Source organism: Corvus hawaiiensis, chromosome 3 (genome assembly GCF_020740725.1).
Source record: "Corvus hawaiiensis isolate bCorHaw1 chromosome 3, bCorHaw1.pri.cur, whole genome shotgun sequence".
Taxonomy (NCBI): Eukaryota; Metazoa; Chordata; class Aves; order Passeriformes; family Corvidae; genus Corvus; species Corvus hawaiiensis.
Window position 1 is genome coordinate 51,388,237 of NC_063215.1, and position 19,648 is coordinate 51,407,884.

At 38.7% G+C, this 19,648-nt stretch overlaps 1 protein-coding gene across 2 annotated transcripts in view; it reads right to left on the reverse strand.

Annotated features, from left to right (window-relative positions):
- Positions 1-19,648, reverse strand: part of CEP85L (centrosomal protein 85 like) — a 139,768-nt gene that overhangs the window by 15,191 nt on the left and 104,929 nt on the right. For both annotated transcript variants that reach the window (XM_048296230.1, XM_048296231.1), the window contains exons 4-5: positions 12,277-12,398; positions 1,363-1,480 (exon numbers count right to left, since the gene is read on the reverse strand). In XM_048296230.1, coding sequence (XP_048152187.1) covers positions 1,363-1,480; positions 12,277-12,398 — 240 coding nt within the window. The remainder of the gene's footprint in view (positions 1-1,362; positions 1,481-12,276; positions 12,399-19,648) is intronic.

Genomic DNA, 19,648 nt, shown 5'->3' on the forward strand with positions numbered 1-19,648 from the left:
AACATAAATTGGTTACCTTTAAAAATACTGTCTGTATTCTTCTTTAACTAGTGACATTCCTTCAGCAAAGTATTTAGAGATTAAAACCGTCATTAGATTTCCTTTTATAAATTTGTCTTACAGAAGGCACACAAATCAAGCAGAAACCCAAATACCTTTCAAACTTTCAAGTCTCTTTAAATTACGGAAGAGGAATGCACCTGCTGCTTTATTTGAAGCATAACATACTAAGATGTGCACTAAAAGTTCAGTTTCTGCAATATTGTTTCTTTTGTTTGTTTGTTTGTCTGGGCTTTTTGTTTGCATCTTCTCCCCTGCCCCCCCAAAAAATAAGAATTCTTAATCTAGACAGATTTTGAAGTATTTTGTATAAGAAGATCTGGAAGCATCAAAAGCCACATTCCTACATGTCTCAAAAAGTCTCTGTATACCTAAGTTCACAGTGAGGCTCCACTTGAATTCCTCTGCTGACACACAAACCACATTCTCACCTGATGTACAGCTGTGTTATTCCAAGTACACAAATAATGTCATGCTGAAGTACCCTAGCTGAGATCCTAGTGCAGTGTTTGTGACAGAAAAAGATAACACAATAAAAGAGGGACAGAAAAGCTATTTCTCGCTGCATATCTGCCTTTCACACTCTCTAGCTGCATTGCCTTTTAGATATGCCAAGGCCTGGAGATGGAATTTGTGTGCTATAAGCAGCCACAGCCCTCATACTGATCTGCATTTCTTGGCGAACCTTTGCTATGTCATCCTTATGCTACTTGATACCTGTGTTAGTTAGATGAAAATTAGGCCAAGTATACTCAAAACACCACCAGACATTCCCTTTGTGTTCCCTAGGAGCACTAGTCCATATCCTTTTCAGGTGTCTTGTCAAGAGGTATTCCACCAGTCTGTCTGCCTTCTCACATCTCCTCCATCTATTTTATCCATAAAGTCTAACCATCCTTTGGGCAGTACCTCCTCCACTTCAGAAAACCTCTCATTAGTTATTTTCAGATACTCTCCTATCAAACTATTTTCTCTCCTACTATCTCCCTGCAGGACTACCATACATGCATGCTATTAAACCCTTACTCTTGCAGGGTCACAATCCCTCACTGCTATCTCATTTTTATCAGACTTCAAATTGAGTATGTACAAAATTTTAATGTAACTTCAGATTTCTGCAAATATAAGGTAAACTACAACACTTAGAGGGTATTCTCTGTACAATTCACAGCTATGCAATTACACAGCCATCAACAGTCACAAAAGCTCTACACTTTGGCCTGCAGAAAATTGTGAGCATGCTTCTAGGTGCCATTTACTGGGCAGTGGAAAGCTTTGCAGAAATGAAAGTATTCATCCTACCTGTAAGTTAGTCATGTATGGTTCTTCATAGTTCACAAGATGGCTCAGTCTTGCATGTTGAGCTCGTATTTCATTCTCCCTTATCTTCTGATGTAAATTGTTAATTTGCTGATTTTGCCTGTAATACACAAATTTAATTTGGAAAAAAAAAAAAAAAGGAATGGAAGAGAGATTAGAAAAACACAGATCTTAAGACTTATACTGAAGAATACATTAACAATGGTATCCAGCTATCCTGGATCCACACTAGCTGTGGGCTTTTTCCCACTGCAGCCAGACTGCAGCTGTAGAAATATGATTTGAAAACTCTTATCAATTTTGTGGGGGTTGAGGGAGGCTTCTGTTGCCATTTGCTGCTAGGGTTGGAAGTCTAAGCACGGAAAAGAATACAGAAAGCAGAACAAAACCAAACAAAAATGGCACCTTCATTTTACTTGGACTTCTCCTGCTTGGCTCCTCTCTTTACCAGAGCTGACTTCTGACAAAAGTTGAAGAGATTTACAAATTAAGGGGAACAGAAAGAACTTAAGAAGAAAAGGCCACTATACAAGACAGTCAGCACAGCTTTCCTGCAAGGTCTCGCTTTTTGCTTAAGACTTTCTCAGTCAACTGCTTTACATAAGATGTAACTTCCCCTGGGGCAAAATACTGCACTGTGTGCTAAAACAAGTACCATGCACCAACTGCCTGGCCAGTGTACAGCAGAAACAGTATCAGCATTGTATCATTATTTAATTATAACACAAATTATATCACTGTTTAAATCATGACTGCATTTGAACTAGGCACAACTGCAGGGCAAACACCTGCCAGCTCCTGCCCCAATCCAAGTCACAGCCCCACAAGGTGTGCGGTGACTCTCCATGGAGCAACAGGCACCTCAAAACCTGACCCCACAGTGGAGCTGTCAGCACCCACCAGAAACACACAGAGACCGTCTCACTCAACTTAAAACCAGCATTGTGCACTCTGCTAATTTTCACTTTTCCTTCTTTTTTATCCTAGGATATATCAGCGTGCAAGCATGAAATTTTCTTCTCAGAGTTTCACTTCCAAGCATGGAGGATGACTGGCTTTTCTGGAAACAATGACACTGAACCCAGATGACTAAACCCAACCTTAGAAGGAGATAAACAGCAAATACAGGTTAACTTCAAGGGAAAAGACCTGCCTGTGCACATACTGGAAAAGCAAATCTTGCAAAGTATACAGAAAACTATCAAAATCTGTTGCTTTTTTTAAAATTTGGAAGGGTTGAGTTTAGGAAAAGCATCTTGGAAACATTAGCATGTGCATACAAAATACGCATTCTACAACCTATAAACCAACATGAATTATATGTTAGTTGAAAAGATGCCAACTGCAAATTTTAATAGGATGCCAAAACACAGTTAAAGGGACCATTTTAGCTACTCATATTCTCCTAGCCAACTGTACCCCTATTATTTGGTTTACAAGAGGAATTTCATATTTGAAAAATATTGAATGTAGTAGAAGTTACACATTTCTCAGCTAGAAAAAAGAAGACATGGTAACATGTGTTTTTTCTATTTCCCTATTTTTGTATCTATAAAGAACAGTAATGAATGGAAAACCAGTGTATATATAAGTTGCCATTTGTTGGTACCTTAGAAAAATTCATTCAACGTGAATGAATAAGAAGAGAGCAAGGGAATGTATCTATGTGACTCCATAGCAAGCCTTAAAATACTTTGTATCAGCACAAGTGATTTTGAGGCTTCCCCTGTTCCCTCTACTATCTAGATGGAACAAGCTTGTACAAACACAGAAGGAGTATGCGATACTGGAAGACTGTGTGCAGTTCTGGTTGTCATCTGTAAGATGGCACTACAAACAAAAAGCTTCCAACTTGTTTTGGAAGATTAGGTAAAAGAATATGCTCTTAACTTGTAACAGACCTTAAAAAAGCCCAAGAGTTTGTATTATCATATGAGAAAATATAAAACCTTGATAATGTCTGTGCATGCCCGATCACAGAGACCAAAACTATTTAGTATGAGTTATCCAAACCTATGAACTGAAGCAAATTTTCATTTTTCATCACCTTATTACTTCCTAGACAGAACTATTAAAATTTTGTTGTCCCACGCGTTTTAAAATTATTTATCCACTTGTCACATACCCCTTGAAAGCACGATATGATTTTCTGTTTATGGCTGATTTTAACTTAGCAGTGCCTTCCTTCCCAGGCAGGATTTCAAGAGCCTGGACGCTACAGCCTGGAGTATTTTAAAAAATTTTTAAAATATTTTTAAACTACCAGTGTAGTTTGAACTATGCTACCGTATTTCCTTTAATAATCCTTTCCCTACCCTACCAAGTCCCTGTTGGAAAAAAAGGTGAGATAAGTCAATCTGAGATGAGACAGAATACAGAGTTTAACTAGCTTGCTTCTTTTCACTCTGCAAAGCATGAGACTCTCCATCATTATATAACCTTGCCAACAAAACACACTCTAGAAATATTTTAAGGTTGTGTAGATGCCACGACTTCTTTACGTAACTGCCTCTCTGAAAACAGCATTAGCCTCATGGCACCCAGAAACAAAAATTTTGCTGCATAACCAGATACTCTGAGCTTTATTTAAAGGGAATTTATAAAGTTCAGTTGCTCTCAAAAACACAGGTTGCCTATTACAGTGGGAACGCTGACCCCACAAGCCTCCCTGTTACCAATCTATCAGCCCAGCACTTTAAAAAAACAAAATTAAATACAATCAGCCTTTAGCATTTAGGTGCCTCCAAGTTTCTGTCGAGCTCCTCAACCTTTAGTGCTTCCAGAAGCCATCCGAGTGCAAGTGGGAGCAGGCTGTGCCCTGAGCTCAGGGCATGGGGGAATCTGACAGGATCCCAGCCTTGAGACTTCAGTGCACAGAAACCAGACCCTACCTCACACAACCAGGTTCAGTGAAAGTACTGTACCTAGGTACCCCAGAAACTACTTTCCTTCACAATCTCCTCATTTTTTTCCCCATAACTGTTACAATTTTATGTTGACAGCAAAGGAAGGCTTACTGATGTATTATGTAAGTGTCATGGCACTTTTCATACGGTTTCATTCAGGTCCTTTGTCCAAAAGGAAAAAAACACTATTTTACTTAAAGTGTCTGTCTTGACCCATCCCTTCCCTTACACTCAGACTGAAGTAGAAGAGAAGGCAGTACCCTGATCCAAAGTCATCAACCAGCCAAAAGGACTCAGAGCTGAGAAGTTTGTTTAAAAAAAAATAAATAAAAGTTAAAAAAAAAAAAAAAGTCACAGAAGGCAAAATTAAAATAAAAAACATCCTTTTGCAAGGGACATTTTAGTTTTCCTTATTTAAACTGATCAAAAGGAAATGGCATTTAAATATGTACAAACTGTAAATATTCTATCCAATCAATTAATACAAACATGAGACTAATAATATTGTTTTCACAAACTCTTCTGACACAAATCTTTCCAGCTGTCCCTCAAGGTGTCTCCAGAAACTGGGGGTGGCAGTGCAGAAACAAACAGACAAAAAGAGAATCTGAACTCCTCTTGAGACAGGAAAAGACCACCTGGTACACAGAAGACTGTTGCAATTACCCAGAAGAGTTCTGCACTGAAGAAATCTTGTCTTTTTCTCCAGGTATAATGATTTAAAGGTGGGTTTTTTCTTTCAGAAGCTACCTGCTTGCTATATTTTCTTTTTTTTTTTTTTTTTTAATTTCACTGATACCCTGGACCATGCCTTTTCACCCCATTTTTTGAACCTCCAGCCATTTATAAATAACTTGAGATCAAATCCTCCCTGTGCTGCTCCCGGGTACATTCTTTCTGAGGGAGCTCAGCAGAAGTGACAGGTTATCCAACATATAAGACTCAAGTGGTGGCTATGTGTTGCTCTATGGTCTCCTAAACCAGCTATTTTGTCCCAGTTCCTACATGCTAGCTATTTACATTCTAGCTAGATTATTTACAGAAAGCCCTATATTTGCACAAAGTAATGACTTTGGCTTATTTCCAGGTCTTGTAAACACATATTTTGCTCCCTTTTCTTCTATTACCTCGAACATTCTTTATTTTTGTAAACAAAATTTCAAGGCTTCAGCCATGTTTCACTACTGCAGATCGATGATATTTTGTTAGGAAGGAAAAGTGAAAAACCTGTTATGGCAGATTGTACCATTCTCTTGCCTTTCCCAGAATTACCAGCTACCATTCCTACATGAAATCCGCATGTAGGATAGAGACACTAGAGACTAGGCTACCAAAGATGCTGATTCTGTGTAACTATTTCCTTGGTACTGAAAGAGAGTAGTATTCCTTATCTGTCTTTCTGCCTGCCACAGATACTTCCATTCGTAATCCCCCCGTTCTATGGCTCTACTTACAAAGCTGTCTAGAACTCAGAGGAAAACTTCTGATGCTACTTGACCCTAACTGCACCCATTGAAATGAACAAAGAAAGTTAGAGCCATAAGAATGAAGTATCAATGGGAAGAGGGGGAAGTCTCTATTTTGATTCAATTGCAGTTCTGTCCTTTAGCTCAAAAAATTGCCTTTGAAAACTCAAGACAGCACAGAAGATGTCGGATAGCAGAGAACACACACACACAAAATGTGCACAAGCCTGGACTGTTTTCAGAGACCAGCACTAATAAACTGCTTAATATACAAACTGCTTCTCCTTAAGTGTCAAAAATATTTGTGTGACGTAACTGACATTCACATGATTTTCTCACATTCACACAGGACAAGTGTGGACACATACTTATACAGACACTCATACATGCATTTGTCTGGAAATAAACCGTATTTCTTGAATCTGGGACCAGCTCACCCATTCACCATAAGCCCATCTTACCCCTTACTTACTCTAACTTACTCTAACATTGAAAGAGCCTTTAGAAAGAAACACACATCTGTCTGAGAAGCACTTCCTTCCCGCAACTTCCAAGTTATGCTTTTTAACTTTAATTCTTAAATTAGCATAAATCTAAGTCCCATACCCCAAATCAAGGCACCAGATCCAGTAACTTCAAACAATTCAGGGACTTTAGAACAGAGCTTCCTGCACCACAGAAGGGTCATTAGTAACTTCTTAAGAAACCAAATGACAATTGATGCTTACCTTCAAAAGTCACAAGTTTACAAGAATTTGCTGCTTTAGGTGCAAATGTCTGAGCGGATTTCTTCAGAATCAGGATGCAAAGCAAAATACAACATGGATCTCTCTGTACTATAATTTATTCCATACTGCAGCTGGACATACACTGCTTTGTTTTGTTGCTTAAGAAGTTGGATACAAATCATTATATCCCTTTGTTTTAGAGGCACAATCTCTTGGGACCCCAAGTCCAGACGTGCAGAATACTGATAGGGAAAGAGATCCTTAGTACACAAAGTCCTAAAAACAATGTGACTACGTTTTCCGGAATTTGGAAGATAATGCCAAAGAACTCCAACATCAGCAAAGCTTATGAGAAAAGATCTCAAATTTCCTATGCAATAAAGTCTCCTTTTTTTGTAAAATTGTTACCAGTGAACCTTTCTTCCAGTCACAGCAGAACTTACCTTGAAGGAAGATGGGAACACTACCTTTGGGAGTCAAGACATGAATCTCTGATCTGGATGGATTGGTTTGTGTGGTATTTTTTAATGACTTTTCTGAATTGCATAAAGTTTGAAATGCTTGCCTGACCCACAGGAGGTGAACTAGTGCTGAAGCAAGGCAGGCAAGAGCACAGACAGCAACTCTACTTTCTCAAAAGCTTTGAGCTACTTAATTAAGGGGGTGAGGAATGAGAGGGACACAGACAAAATGTCTCTTCAGAGAGAGGACTGCACTCTCCTTCCCATGGTAGGAGCTCTTCAACTTCTGCAGTCTCCTGACAGGACAAACACAGAGCAACTCATGCACCTCCCCTGCTGTTCTCAGCTTTGCAAAATACTAGAACTTCCTAAAAATACTTGAATCTACACAATATAAAATAGTTTAGCACCAGCTCATCAGAGAAGTATCTGGGACTGCAGCTGACCAAAACTCCACAATGTTGTACCACAAAAAGTAAACATTACACAACCATGGCCTGTGAGAGACAAGTGCTCAGCCCGAGGGAGGCCTCAATGGCCAGTTTGGACACTTCAGGGAAGATGTGCTCATCAGCTGGAGAGATCTCAAAGAATAACAAAAACTACTTCATGCCTAGAAAACATTACCTAGGAGGAAAGACTAAATCATATTAGGAAAAATTTTCTAGCATTTGACCTACATAAACATCAGACTGCTCAACACAGAAAGGCTGTAGAACATCTGGTATTGCAGATACTGCAGTAGTGTAAGCATTTAGTGACAGCACTACAACTTGTCTTCCCTATGGCCTGGCAGTCAGGTTAAACAGGTCCTTTCTAACCCTACATCCTCTCATTATTGCTAAGATCTAGGCTATTAGATGAAACTACTTTCATCAATGTTACTAGCATTCACATCTGAAAAAGTGACCTTTTAAAACAGCTAAAATAATTACTCTGTAGCAAAACCTTCCTGAAAGTTTACCAGCTCAAGATACACAGAAGTCTCATCCACAAGTTACCTGGGTGACTAGTGGTATTGGAAAAAGATAAAAGCATCTTTTTCACACTTTTATTGGAAGCAAAGTGTATTTTACACAGCAGAGCACTCTGAGGAGGTTCCTCACAGCCCCACTCCCTGCACAGGACTCCCTGTTACACACTCACCACCTGGGCAGTATAAAGCTTCAGGTTCCTCAAAAATGGCATCAAATTATCACTTAAGTGGATATGAAGATCTTAACAAGCCAATTGAAATTAAAAGAACTACAGCTTTATACTAGCATTAGAATGATCACTGTCAGAGCATATACAGTTTGATGTCATCTACTGAAATCAGGACAATTTAATACAAAGCAAAGAAAATCTAATTCTCCTGGCTCAGTGAAAACATCTAATCCTAATTCAGATACGGATTAAAAAATTAATGATTTTGCAACTGTTTTAAGAATCTAAATGTTGTTCTGCTCTGAGAGATAACAGCTATTCACTAAAATTGTACTTCCAAACCTACCTTTCCTTAAAAAGCTGTTCAAATGCTCTTATGCTGCCTGCAAGAGAACACTGCATGCCCAGTGTTATTCTCAGCAGCTTGTGTCATATGTCCAGATATTTGGCATTTATTCACGTACCTACTACATGCTGCCCCTGCCAGGCAAACTCTGCCAGGATGACACTAGAGACATCTACAGTGGCAGGTCAGTCTCAAGAGACACTCAGCATTGCACCAAACACTGTAATTTTAGTGGTGTTATTGTACTGAACAGAGGAGCAACATGAAGAATTAAAATGTGACATAGTAATTTTCTAAACCAATACAAACACTCTTGGCTCCCTCTGGTGCTAAATATAATGCTGCCATTATACTAAGCTGCCAGAGAAGTAAGGCAATGATATAATCCAATTATTTTGTACAGTAGGTGACAAACATTATAGTAATAAGTGTTACAGCAGCAGATTTCCTCTTACAGACTAAATCCTTAAGTCCTCATTCATGGCCTGTACCAACAGTTCTTATGTGGAGAAAACAAGACACACACCTTGAAGAAGTGCCACTGTGTTCTGGTATGCACATACAGTGCAGGCTGGCTTCCTCGCACCAGGTTTTCTCTTCCTAAAAGTACAGGCTCCTCCTCATTTTCTTAAGAGCAGAATTAAAAAGCATTTCAAGTTTTTAGTGATTAAACTAGCAGTGACTCCTAGAGTAGTTTTAAAAAGCAAACCAGAACCACTTTTAAACCCACTCAATTATGCTGTGTATTACTTAAATAAATGCTGAACAGACTATACAAAATAAATCAATTTCATTTATCCATTATTAAATCTACTGTTGAACACAGCATACAGATCAAAAATCAAGCTACTTGCTCTATTCACAGGCTCAAGTGACTGTTTGGGATATTAAAAACTTAAAAATACTTGAATTTCTAGTGACACACCAAAGTATCCAAATAATATGGATTTACACTGTTAAGCATTATGCCTTGAATTGTTTTCATAACTACTGGAAACTTACTTGCAACTATTCCTATCTGTTAAATTTCCAATGCAAAACAAGGAAATTTAATAATCTAATCTGGAAGGGCTGAATTTTTTGCCTTTTTGTCTTGGTGTGGAAAGAAGGAAAGCAGGCAGCACGTTTCACTTTCCTTCATCTGCTCTTCTTCCCTTTTTTAACAAGATAAAGCTAGAACAGCTTAAAAATACTACCCTGTACAGAGCATCCACTTCCTACTTATCAACAGATTTAAGCACTACTACGCAGAACAAGGTGTGTGATATTAATCTCCTCCACTTCCTCAGTAAGTGGGACACCAGTACAATTCCCAACAAAAGAGTGTTTAACCTTAAAAAGATGGTTAATGACCCTGTGGATGAAGGGGAGGCTGGTGACAAGGGCAAGAGGGGGATGTTCCTGGTGTGCATCTTTTCATCCGGCTGTTCCTTGTACTTGCCAGCAGCAAAAAGCTGGGTCTGGAGCACCGTGCCAGCTGCTGTCCCACTCCTCTGGCTACCAGGCAGCAGGAGGTTAACCCATCTCTCCGGAGCTTCTGTCCCCTCAACCACCAGTCTGTAAATTCAGTATACGTCTTAAGGAGATTACACCTTTTAAAACTCCACGAAAACCACAGGTACAAAGGCCCTCTCAAACACCTACTACCTAACCTCAGTCAACAAATTAATTCCTCCTCCATTTCACCAACGCATAAATTCTGTAATTTAACTACCACCATGCTGAATTAACTACACTTTAGCAAACTTCGTATTTTTTATTTTAGGTCACTATTCCCAAATAAATTCAAACTCTGAAAAGAAGTTTAATTTAAGTTCAGGAAGATCAAGAGCTGGAAGTTCTTGTTCCCATGTGTTAAATATAGGTAATATCACGTTTTCACCCAGTGCCACTTTGGGCCTTGAAGAAAGGTAGTTTTCACACTTTAGCCTTAACACCCCATCTAATATGAAATGTAACACTAGTGCTTTTTAACGGAGTTCTATTTCAAGGTTTTTGCACAGTAGATATGTACCATTTTCTTCATGAATGAAACCAAAAGTACTTTTATTTTTCACAGAAAGCACTACCTGCTCTTAAAAAAATAAAAAATTAAGCAATCTGTTGTAAAAACTTTGTAAATATGCAACACTGATTTGTACTAATCTTAAAAATACAAACCATCTATTTTAAATGTTTCTATTTCATTTTAAAATAACTTTTCAGGCAAATATTTTGCTCAAATGGAAATTCAATATTCGAAAAAGAGCCTGTTCTGTGAAGTATTGTTACACTGCATTATTACAAATTACAACATTAACACCAAGTATCTGCTTAAGTATGTAACATCACTAAGTGGTCTGTCGCACTTCGATAGCTTACTGAGTGTATTTTGCCTTTTCAGCTGAATGAAAAGAAATTATCTAAGCAGACTTCTGGTGAGAAATATTGAAAGAACTGTATTCACTATCATTAAGTCACACAAAAGAAATTACTTCTAAAAAAAAAAAGAACTAGCACACCATCACTGGATGTCAAGAAATAGCTTTTCTTATTCCACATGGACAGTATCAAGCAACATTAGCAGGCAGCCAGCTTAAAAGCAGTCCCTTCAGAAACTTCTCCCTTGACTGTAAACACATTTCCAGTGTGAGAAGAGCAACACCAACTGCATTTTTAGCTGCCAGTGTATAACAAGCCTTCATGTGGAGTGCAGAGGATGATAAGCCCCAGCAGAGGCACTGAAGGCCATCCCAGGCATCAAGAGCAATGTACTCACAAACACTGCTGACAGCTTAGGGCCCAGGAGGTGGGCTGCAGGTTTCCTACTACAGCTTTACTAACTGACATAGCAAGCCGGAAAAAAACACCGTAATTTAGATGGCCTTCAAGCAGCTGATCAAAAGGCTCTGACAGAGGAGATGTAAACAACAGCCAAGGATGTTTCCATTTTAACTGCTTACCCCCTTGGGAGATCATCACCTCCGAAGGAGAGCTGGCAGAGTGGAATGGTGAGCCCAGTTCCTAACTGAGTCCCATCATTGCTGCAGCAGCAGGTAAACACACACTGACATCCCACATCAAACCAGGCAACCCAATGCCAACTTCCACCACTGAAATGCCTCCAGAGGTGCTGGCCAGACTGCCAAGGGACAGAAACACCTTCAACCACTGCAATTCCTCACTCTGTCGCAATAGAGGAATGAACAGATCTTGCACAAGCATAATCTTCCCAGTACTAAAAACTTAACAGTGGTGAATTGCTATTAAGGCCCATTCACATTGACAGCAATTTTAATAAAAAGTTATGTATTTATTGACATAAAGATTCTGGATTTAGTATTTTTTTTTTATCTGAACAATTTGTATGAGGATTTGAATAGGATTTTACCACTGAATATTACTACAAAGGCCAGTTTCTCAAAGCTTTATCAACTGGCTTCAAATACACTGCATTTCTGTACTTGTCATGGAAAGAAAGTCAGCACGATGTAGCTGACCAATTTTCATCTTGCAAGTCACTTCCAAGACCATAAAAGCAGAAAGATGTCCTATACAAATCTGCAGCCCAGTAAGAAGCTAAGAGGGGAATCTGACAGCAGAACTGGCTGTTGGGCCCACTGTTCCTTTTCCACTCCAGAGGCATTAAACCTCCTAAATACATTTCCAACTTTCTGTAAGACTTTAGGCCAGCTGCCAGTCTTCTCTCCTAGCAGAACTAGCTCCTACATATTTGTGCATAAATAGTAGCTGGACTGAAACCTAACAACTTTACTGAGTAAGTAGTTCTCCTGAAAGCCAGCTTTTACACCATAGCTTTTACTTAACCTAGTCTAATGAATGCAGCAGGAGCAGAGTACTTACCGATCAATCACAAACTCCTTCTGTCTTAGCAGCCCCTCTTTAATTTTCATTAGAGATTCCCAGTTGCTGGAGTCCTGATAGCTGGTAGCTGGGTAACTTGAACGAGATGTTCCAGGTGAAACCTGCATAAAATAATTGTAGGATTAGCCCCCAAAACAGTGAAGGTAAATAATGTCCTACATATTACAGCATTTACAAAGTGGTTTGCTCTCACAGAAACCTAAGGACTGTTTTTCAGTTAAATTCAGATTTGCTTTGTATAAAACAACTGGATTTATAAACAAATTTCTTGAAACAAACTTCAGCTCAGTGTCACTGATTTTATAATTTCTCTAGTAAACAATTCATAGCTCTGAAAGCAGTTTGGAATTAATACCTCGTTAAGAATTTAACTACATCGTCAAGAGGAAGACCATAAAATGTTCATATCCTATTGCAATCCTTGTAGCACTTCAAAGACATTGCTGGATAACTTTAAACCTGCTGGTAACTGCAGGTGACACTTGCCACTGACCCGGTCAACTCCCACCTGTAACAACGGCACACAGAGAAAGAGAAATTTCCCTTGATGTGCGTGCACTTAAAATGCAGAATATGGGAATATAATTCTGGCTAAATTTTAACTGTTTCTGACAATAAAAGTTTCACAAGTAACAGGTTTCAGGCTTTCTATTCATTTTCATAAAAACCATACTCTGTGTCTTGCAACAACTGAAATGAACGTGAACCAACAACATCATGGTTTGGAAGAAAAGAAAAAACTAACTGGGATGTTCAATCAAGAAAGCATTTATTACAAATTTATTACAAATATTTGCATCAGGAATTCACATAAGGTAAGGTTTAAGGTAGAGCTTCTGTGATCAAACAGGGATCCCAGCATCAACTGCCATGAAGTACCATTTAATCTTTTACCAGTTTTCTGAATCACTGAAAAAGGATAACTCTTTTTATTATCTGAGAAGTATCCTGGACTATGCTGTCTTTCTATGTTTTTGAAAAAGAGCAGAAGGAAAAAAAGCGAAAAAACATGGCTATTAAAAAAAAAAAAATAGACTTTAGGCTATTTTTTCTTTTATAGCTCTACAATGTTTTAAATTTCATCTGAAATTACAAAAAACCGTATTAAGACCAAGACATATCATCAACAATTAAAGTAAGTTAAACAGTCGTGCTCCCTGCTTCTGGTCAAGAAGTTTGTAAGTGAATTGTAACACTGAATGGAAAGAATTCATTGCTTAAACCCCAATATCATGAGGTACTTAAGTCAGGAGCCAACTCCTCACAACATCTCTTCTGTAACTTTAAAAAGTATTTTTTCCCATTCAGTCTAGTTCAGTTCAATCCCTAGCTTGCCTGCTGATGTATTTCTGCCCATTTATTCTAATTTAAAACTTAAAACCAGGTAAGATGACAAGACTTACCATTTCTAAAAATCTCTCAAGACTGTTACACCCCCACCTCATCTCTCATGCCCTCAGGTCCCATTTATCTGCTTCAGAGAATATTTCTTTTGCTTAACAAACTGGATAGCTTCAATAGTAAGATCAGTTATGAATGATTAAAAAAAAAAAGAAAAAGCCAAAAACCAAACCCAAAGAACATCAATAGTCCTACACGTTAAATACTGCATGCCAATTAAAAGAAGTCTAAAATGGTAATCTTTTTTTTTGTTTGGGCAGTGATCTAATAAAACTCAAGACACTTAGTCATGATTCTTCCTGTAAGTAACATACATGTAGAGTCTTTATGGCTTAAGGAATCTAAAGTTTATTTTGCCTGGGTTGCTCCATCCAGACCACATCATTTCAAAGTCATCATTGGTGCTTACAGAATACCTTGGGATTGTCACATACTGTTCTGTATTAGTTATACATATGACTGGCTAAATTAAGAGGCACCAGCACAAACCTATTCCAGTGAAAGTCTCTTAGTGACCCATGCCATGACATGTAGTACAAAGTGACAACATCAGGAACTATCACTGGACTTCATGTTATGAATTTTTTTCCTTTGCTTTTCCCACTACACTGCTGATGAATGCTTTCTTACATCCACTTCAACACCATTACACTGAAGTCAAAAAAGAAGAAAGAAACAGTCCTTATTGCAGCTGGGATTAGATCTTTACTTTTCAGAGCCACAGTCCTTCTCTACTCCAAAGGAAACTCACAAGCATTTGACATGATGAACAGGAAATATATGATTTTCTAAAGCCAAATCAACTTAATGAGCAAGATGAATTTTCTCTTCAAGACTGAACTATAAAAATGAAGAGATTAAAGACAACTATTTAAATGTGAACCTATCTTAAGTGACGACATTCTGGAAGTCACTGGTGGTTTCTCTAGGAGAGTTCTTCAATGCAAGCCCCTTACAATCTAGCACCTCTACAAACTTTGTAATTTGCACTGAAGTTGGAAAAAAACTCTTCAAATTTGGTACAGTAAGTAACTATACAAGTCAAATACTGTGGCTGCTGAAAAGCAATGCAATGAGTTTTGCAAAGTTAAGAACAGAGTAATTTTTCGTGACATAGATGCCAACAATAGAGTGTTAGTTTAGGGTTTTTGTTAAATCTGAAACATAAAGCCTCCATAGATGACTCACTGAGATGCTTTAACTTTGGAACATACCCAATCCTATAGAGTATATACATGCTGTATATATATACATAACAACAAATGAAATATTACTTTGTATTATATTGTGTGCTTCAATTTTTCACTCAGAACAAAAATGTTTGATTCTGATATCATGTTTCATCCAATAAAAAAAAAAAAAAGAATACACTAAAAATACCTCTTAGCACTTCCCAAAATAACAAGACACTTCACTCATTTATGAGCACATGGTGTTGACTACTACAGACAGCTTTCTAACTGCTTTGAATTGTGTGGTAACACACAAGCAGCCCGCTTACATTTGAGTACCTTGTCTCCTAAGGATATCAAACCAAATAGTGAGACCAGATACACTTCCAGGAGTCATATTTAGAAAGCCAGCCACAACTCCAAGCCCTTAACCTGAATCGTCCACAGCTACAAAACAAAATACCATCTGGAAAGACAGCATTCTTTTCTATCTGTCCTACAAAATACAACTATTTTTGTCACCTGGCACCTCTTCTGAGAGTATCACCCTTGTCCTGAAAACATCTGTTCAGTTAGAACAGAATCCTTTGCACAGTGACATCCAAAGGTCCTCACTAGCTTGTTTTGTGACAAAGGCTTGGCAAGCCTTCAAGTCACTGCAGAGGGAAAGTCAGCTGCTGGGGAAAAAAAAAAAAAAAATCTTTGCTGTACTAACCTAGATGCAAATACTTACTGCTGGAAGAGACATTGCTGACTGATAATTTCATGTTTATTTATCAGTGGAAAAACAATTTTTCTGTGAACAGAGTGTAACATCATTTAGACAGCTTAGGTCAAATATGGCTGGGTTTTTAACTGGGCTAATTAAAATTATCTTCTCAAATATGCCCATAGTTTCTGCTTGAAGCAGATCAGTGTCTCAGCACACAGAGCAGCCCAGCATTCCATGTGTAACATGCTGTAGCACTTCAAATGATGTCATTTACTACATCACAAAGTAAAGGCGAAGTCCAAAAATGTCAATATAATAGTTAAGCTCAAGGAAAAAACCCACAAAAAATCAACGTATTTGAAAGAGGGTTTTTTTGTGAAAGTTGCAGGTTAAATAATTTAGTGCTGTCCATACTACAACTGTAAAGTTTTCACAGTCCATTACTAACAACTAGCAGAGCATCAAGAATTATGCCAAGTGAGTGATCCCTTCTGGACAACTGCTTACACTGCCTTACACTATCATAAACTCCTGTCCATAGGGATCATTCTTCTCTTGCTGCATTTTACAGGCATTACCCAACAGAAGGAGAATTCCTTGCATCCACAGCTAATCCAAGGCAAAGAATAAACACAACCAATGTTAGCAGGAGCTAAGGATTCCCCTTTTGACTGACAGTTGAGGGAACACATAAGGGTGACCCCTCAGGCTGTACCTCAGGGACATCACTGGATGGATGATGTGGGAGAAAGAAGAGGTGGATGTGGCAGCAGTAAGCTCAAATGCACTACTGTCACAGAGGTGCCTCTTGCGTATGGGTCACCTGCGATAGGAAAAGGCACAGTGACTGCAGCAGTCACTGAGGAGCTCCGTAACTGCTCCCCACCCTGGGTAAGGAAAAAATTATTTACCCATCCCTTCCTCTCCACTCAGATTTCTTCCTTACATCAGGCAGAGTGTTTCAGCTCACAACAGCTCCCATAATTTAGACAATCTCAAAAGATCGTCCATCCTTCTGCAGGCAAAACATGACAGGGATAGTGGCTCTCATGCAGGAAAAGCAACAGAAGGCTGCAACCATGGAATAAGGCCCTAATTTTAAGGAATCATTTATACAGAAAGGCTATGCCTTGCAGAAATGCACTAGAAAAACAGCTACAAAGCTGAATCCTCCACAATATAACAGATTCTGAGCTGGGTAAAAACAAGACTACAGACAAGAATCCCTAATTTGTGGTATCTGTATCTCACCACCACCTATCTACTGCATAACTCTGCTCTATCTTTGCCTTTTAGGGAAGATAGTGTTTCTGTTCAGCAGGATATAATCACTACATTTCTTGGCAGCAACATCTAGGCTGTATCACATTTTGCTATGCTTTCACAAATTTCCAGCAGTCACGGGGGAAAGAACATCTAATCATGCCCTTGCACTTTTATTTCAGCCATGGTACATGTGGTGTTCTTTGGGGAATTTTTTTAATGAGGAAAACATCGTTAAAATCAAAATTGAAACACCATCAAATGGTGAGGTACTAGGAAATACAGGTGTATTGTAGAGAGGTTAGCACTGCCAACAGCAACACAAAAATCAATAAGGCTTGGAAAAAAAAATCCCGAACACATACTTTATACAGACATGCAACCTGCAAAGTAGTTAATATAAGAGGGACCAAAATTAACGCGGAGAATAAACTTGACAGGAGTTCACAATTTAACCTGCCTGAAAATCAGCTTAATGCAAGTCATGATTGCATATATATGGTGTGACAGGGCACACAAAAAGGGGGTGAGGGAAGGATAAAATAGTGACTTTAAACAGCTCTGGCATAAACCCAGTTGCAAGAGTATGTCTGTAAGTACAGTGCCCAGAACCAGAAAGTCACTGAAATGGTAAAACATGTTCAAAGAGAAACTTTCATGACTAAAAATCTTAGGAAGAGTGATTTATGATAAAAAGCTAAATATCATGAAGGCTGAAGAGACATGAAATCAGACAGTAAATACCTTGTTTCCTAGGTTGAGAGTCCATGTAAACTAAGGTTGATGGAATGAAAATTGAGATATGGTAATTTGGGGTAAGAGTATCAGGAGAAAACAAACAAACAAACAGAAACCAGCAAACAATAACAAAAAACCTCATCAAACCAACTAAAGAGATGGAGAAAAGTAGCAAAAGCATATTACAAACAACTGAGAGAAGATACAAATTTTAGAATTTTAGAATTTTAGAATCTGCACTGGATTAAGTTTAGAAATAAAGGGGCAAGCCAGTCCTTACTTGCACATCAGGACTTCCTTTCAGTGTTAGGGTTAAATTATGCATACATGTGACTAAAGACACACTGCCTACACTATGCCAAGAGCAGAATAATCACAGTTAGGCACCAAACAGACAAAAATTCAAGAATCAAAATTCATTTTAAAAGGGATCACCTCAAAGATACATAGCCAGACCTGAACTGCATGGATGCTACATCTGTTATATGACTTTTTAAAGCTTTTCCAATGAAAAATTAAAATACTAATGCTATTTACAGACACCACCATCATCATAAACTTTTAGAAAATGGAAAGTTTTCAAAATGGAGAAGAATAAACAGTAATAGCATTCACATGCCTCCTAAAAGCAGCACTCGCTCTAGTCATTACACTTTCACAAGCACGTTTCTTCGAACTTCCTTCACAAATGAAATCCCCATTGCACACAGGGCAACACACTTAATTCAAACCTCACAGATTCTACTCTCATAACCCTGGGAGGAACATGACAGTCCTACAAGTCACTGTTATTTGTATATTTACTTCTTCCCCAACATTGTTTATACTGCAGCTGAGGCTTCTGAACTTTATCAAGGTTAGGTCTGATAACCACAACAAGGGAGGAAGACATGGTCCCTTGGCACAGTAGCTTCCAAATGAATTAAGAGCAAAGCATAGCAAGTACACGGTTGCTGGGATACTACAAGAGATGGGAGAAAACAAAGGCTAAGGTCAGATAGCTATTCACCATGGAGGAAAAAATTTTAAATAAATAGAAAACAAGCAGAGATTTTCTACTGATGGCATAGTTACAGGGTTTTGATAGCAACTGCGTGGTCACTTAAATGTGGCATAAATGTACACTGCTATCAAAGGGAGGGGGCCTGTTCTCCTGCCTCTTCTCACCACTTCAAATGTTCATACCTTTCAGCTCCCTCCTGACAGCCCCAGTCCTACACTCTTCCCTCCATCCCACACACATGAAGGTTATTTGTATCTCAGTCAGACTCTTATCAGATTCATTGCACAAGGCCATGTGAGATCCAGCACTGGCACATACTCTTAAGCAGGAAAGCAGTATACAAGACAACACATTTTGCAGTGGCACAGCTTTGTGCTGAATTAGTACGAACATGACCACAAGCTGAATTATCTCAACTCCAGGCACTGCCAAACCCTCCCAAAGTACCAGTGTATAGATTGAATATTTTCTAAACTTCTGAAAAAAACCCTACAATGCAGTTGCTATGACATTGTCAAGTTGCTGGCCAAGACCTGGTGTTTAGATAAGCCATCAGTTCAAGAAAAGGAACTTGCACATCAAGATGGCATAACAGATTAAAAGTCTTCTGCACTTTATTACCTTTCAAAATAGTCCTTTCTGTGTCGTCTATATGAATTATGAGAGCACACACAGGACCAGCAGTATAGTCCTAGCCTACAGTCAGAGAGTGCCCGTGTAAGATCTCTGTGTTCAGAACCTGCATTCAGCAGGGGATCCTGAATAAAGCAGAAATATAACAGGGGACTAGTGAGGGAAGGGAACTGAAATTCTGGTCATTGCTTAACTGGCAAGGTTTTGTTCCTCTTACCATCCCTGATGGTACTGTGCAAAAGCCTCCAACGACAAAGAAGTCAATAGATTAACTCTGAAAAGACTTTGCAAGATCCCTAGGGATGCATGTTGTTAGCGCAGAGACAAGGGCAGTCTCCTAGAGGAGGCTGCAGCCACCCAGCACTCCTCCCTGACTTTCCTGACTCTCATCTCTGCCCCCTAAGTTACTATGCTCCTGAAGGGTGACAC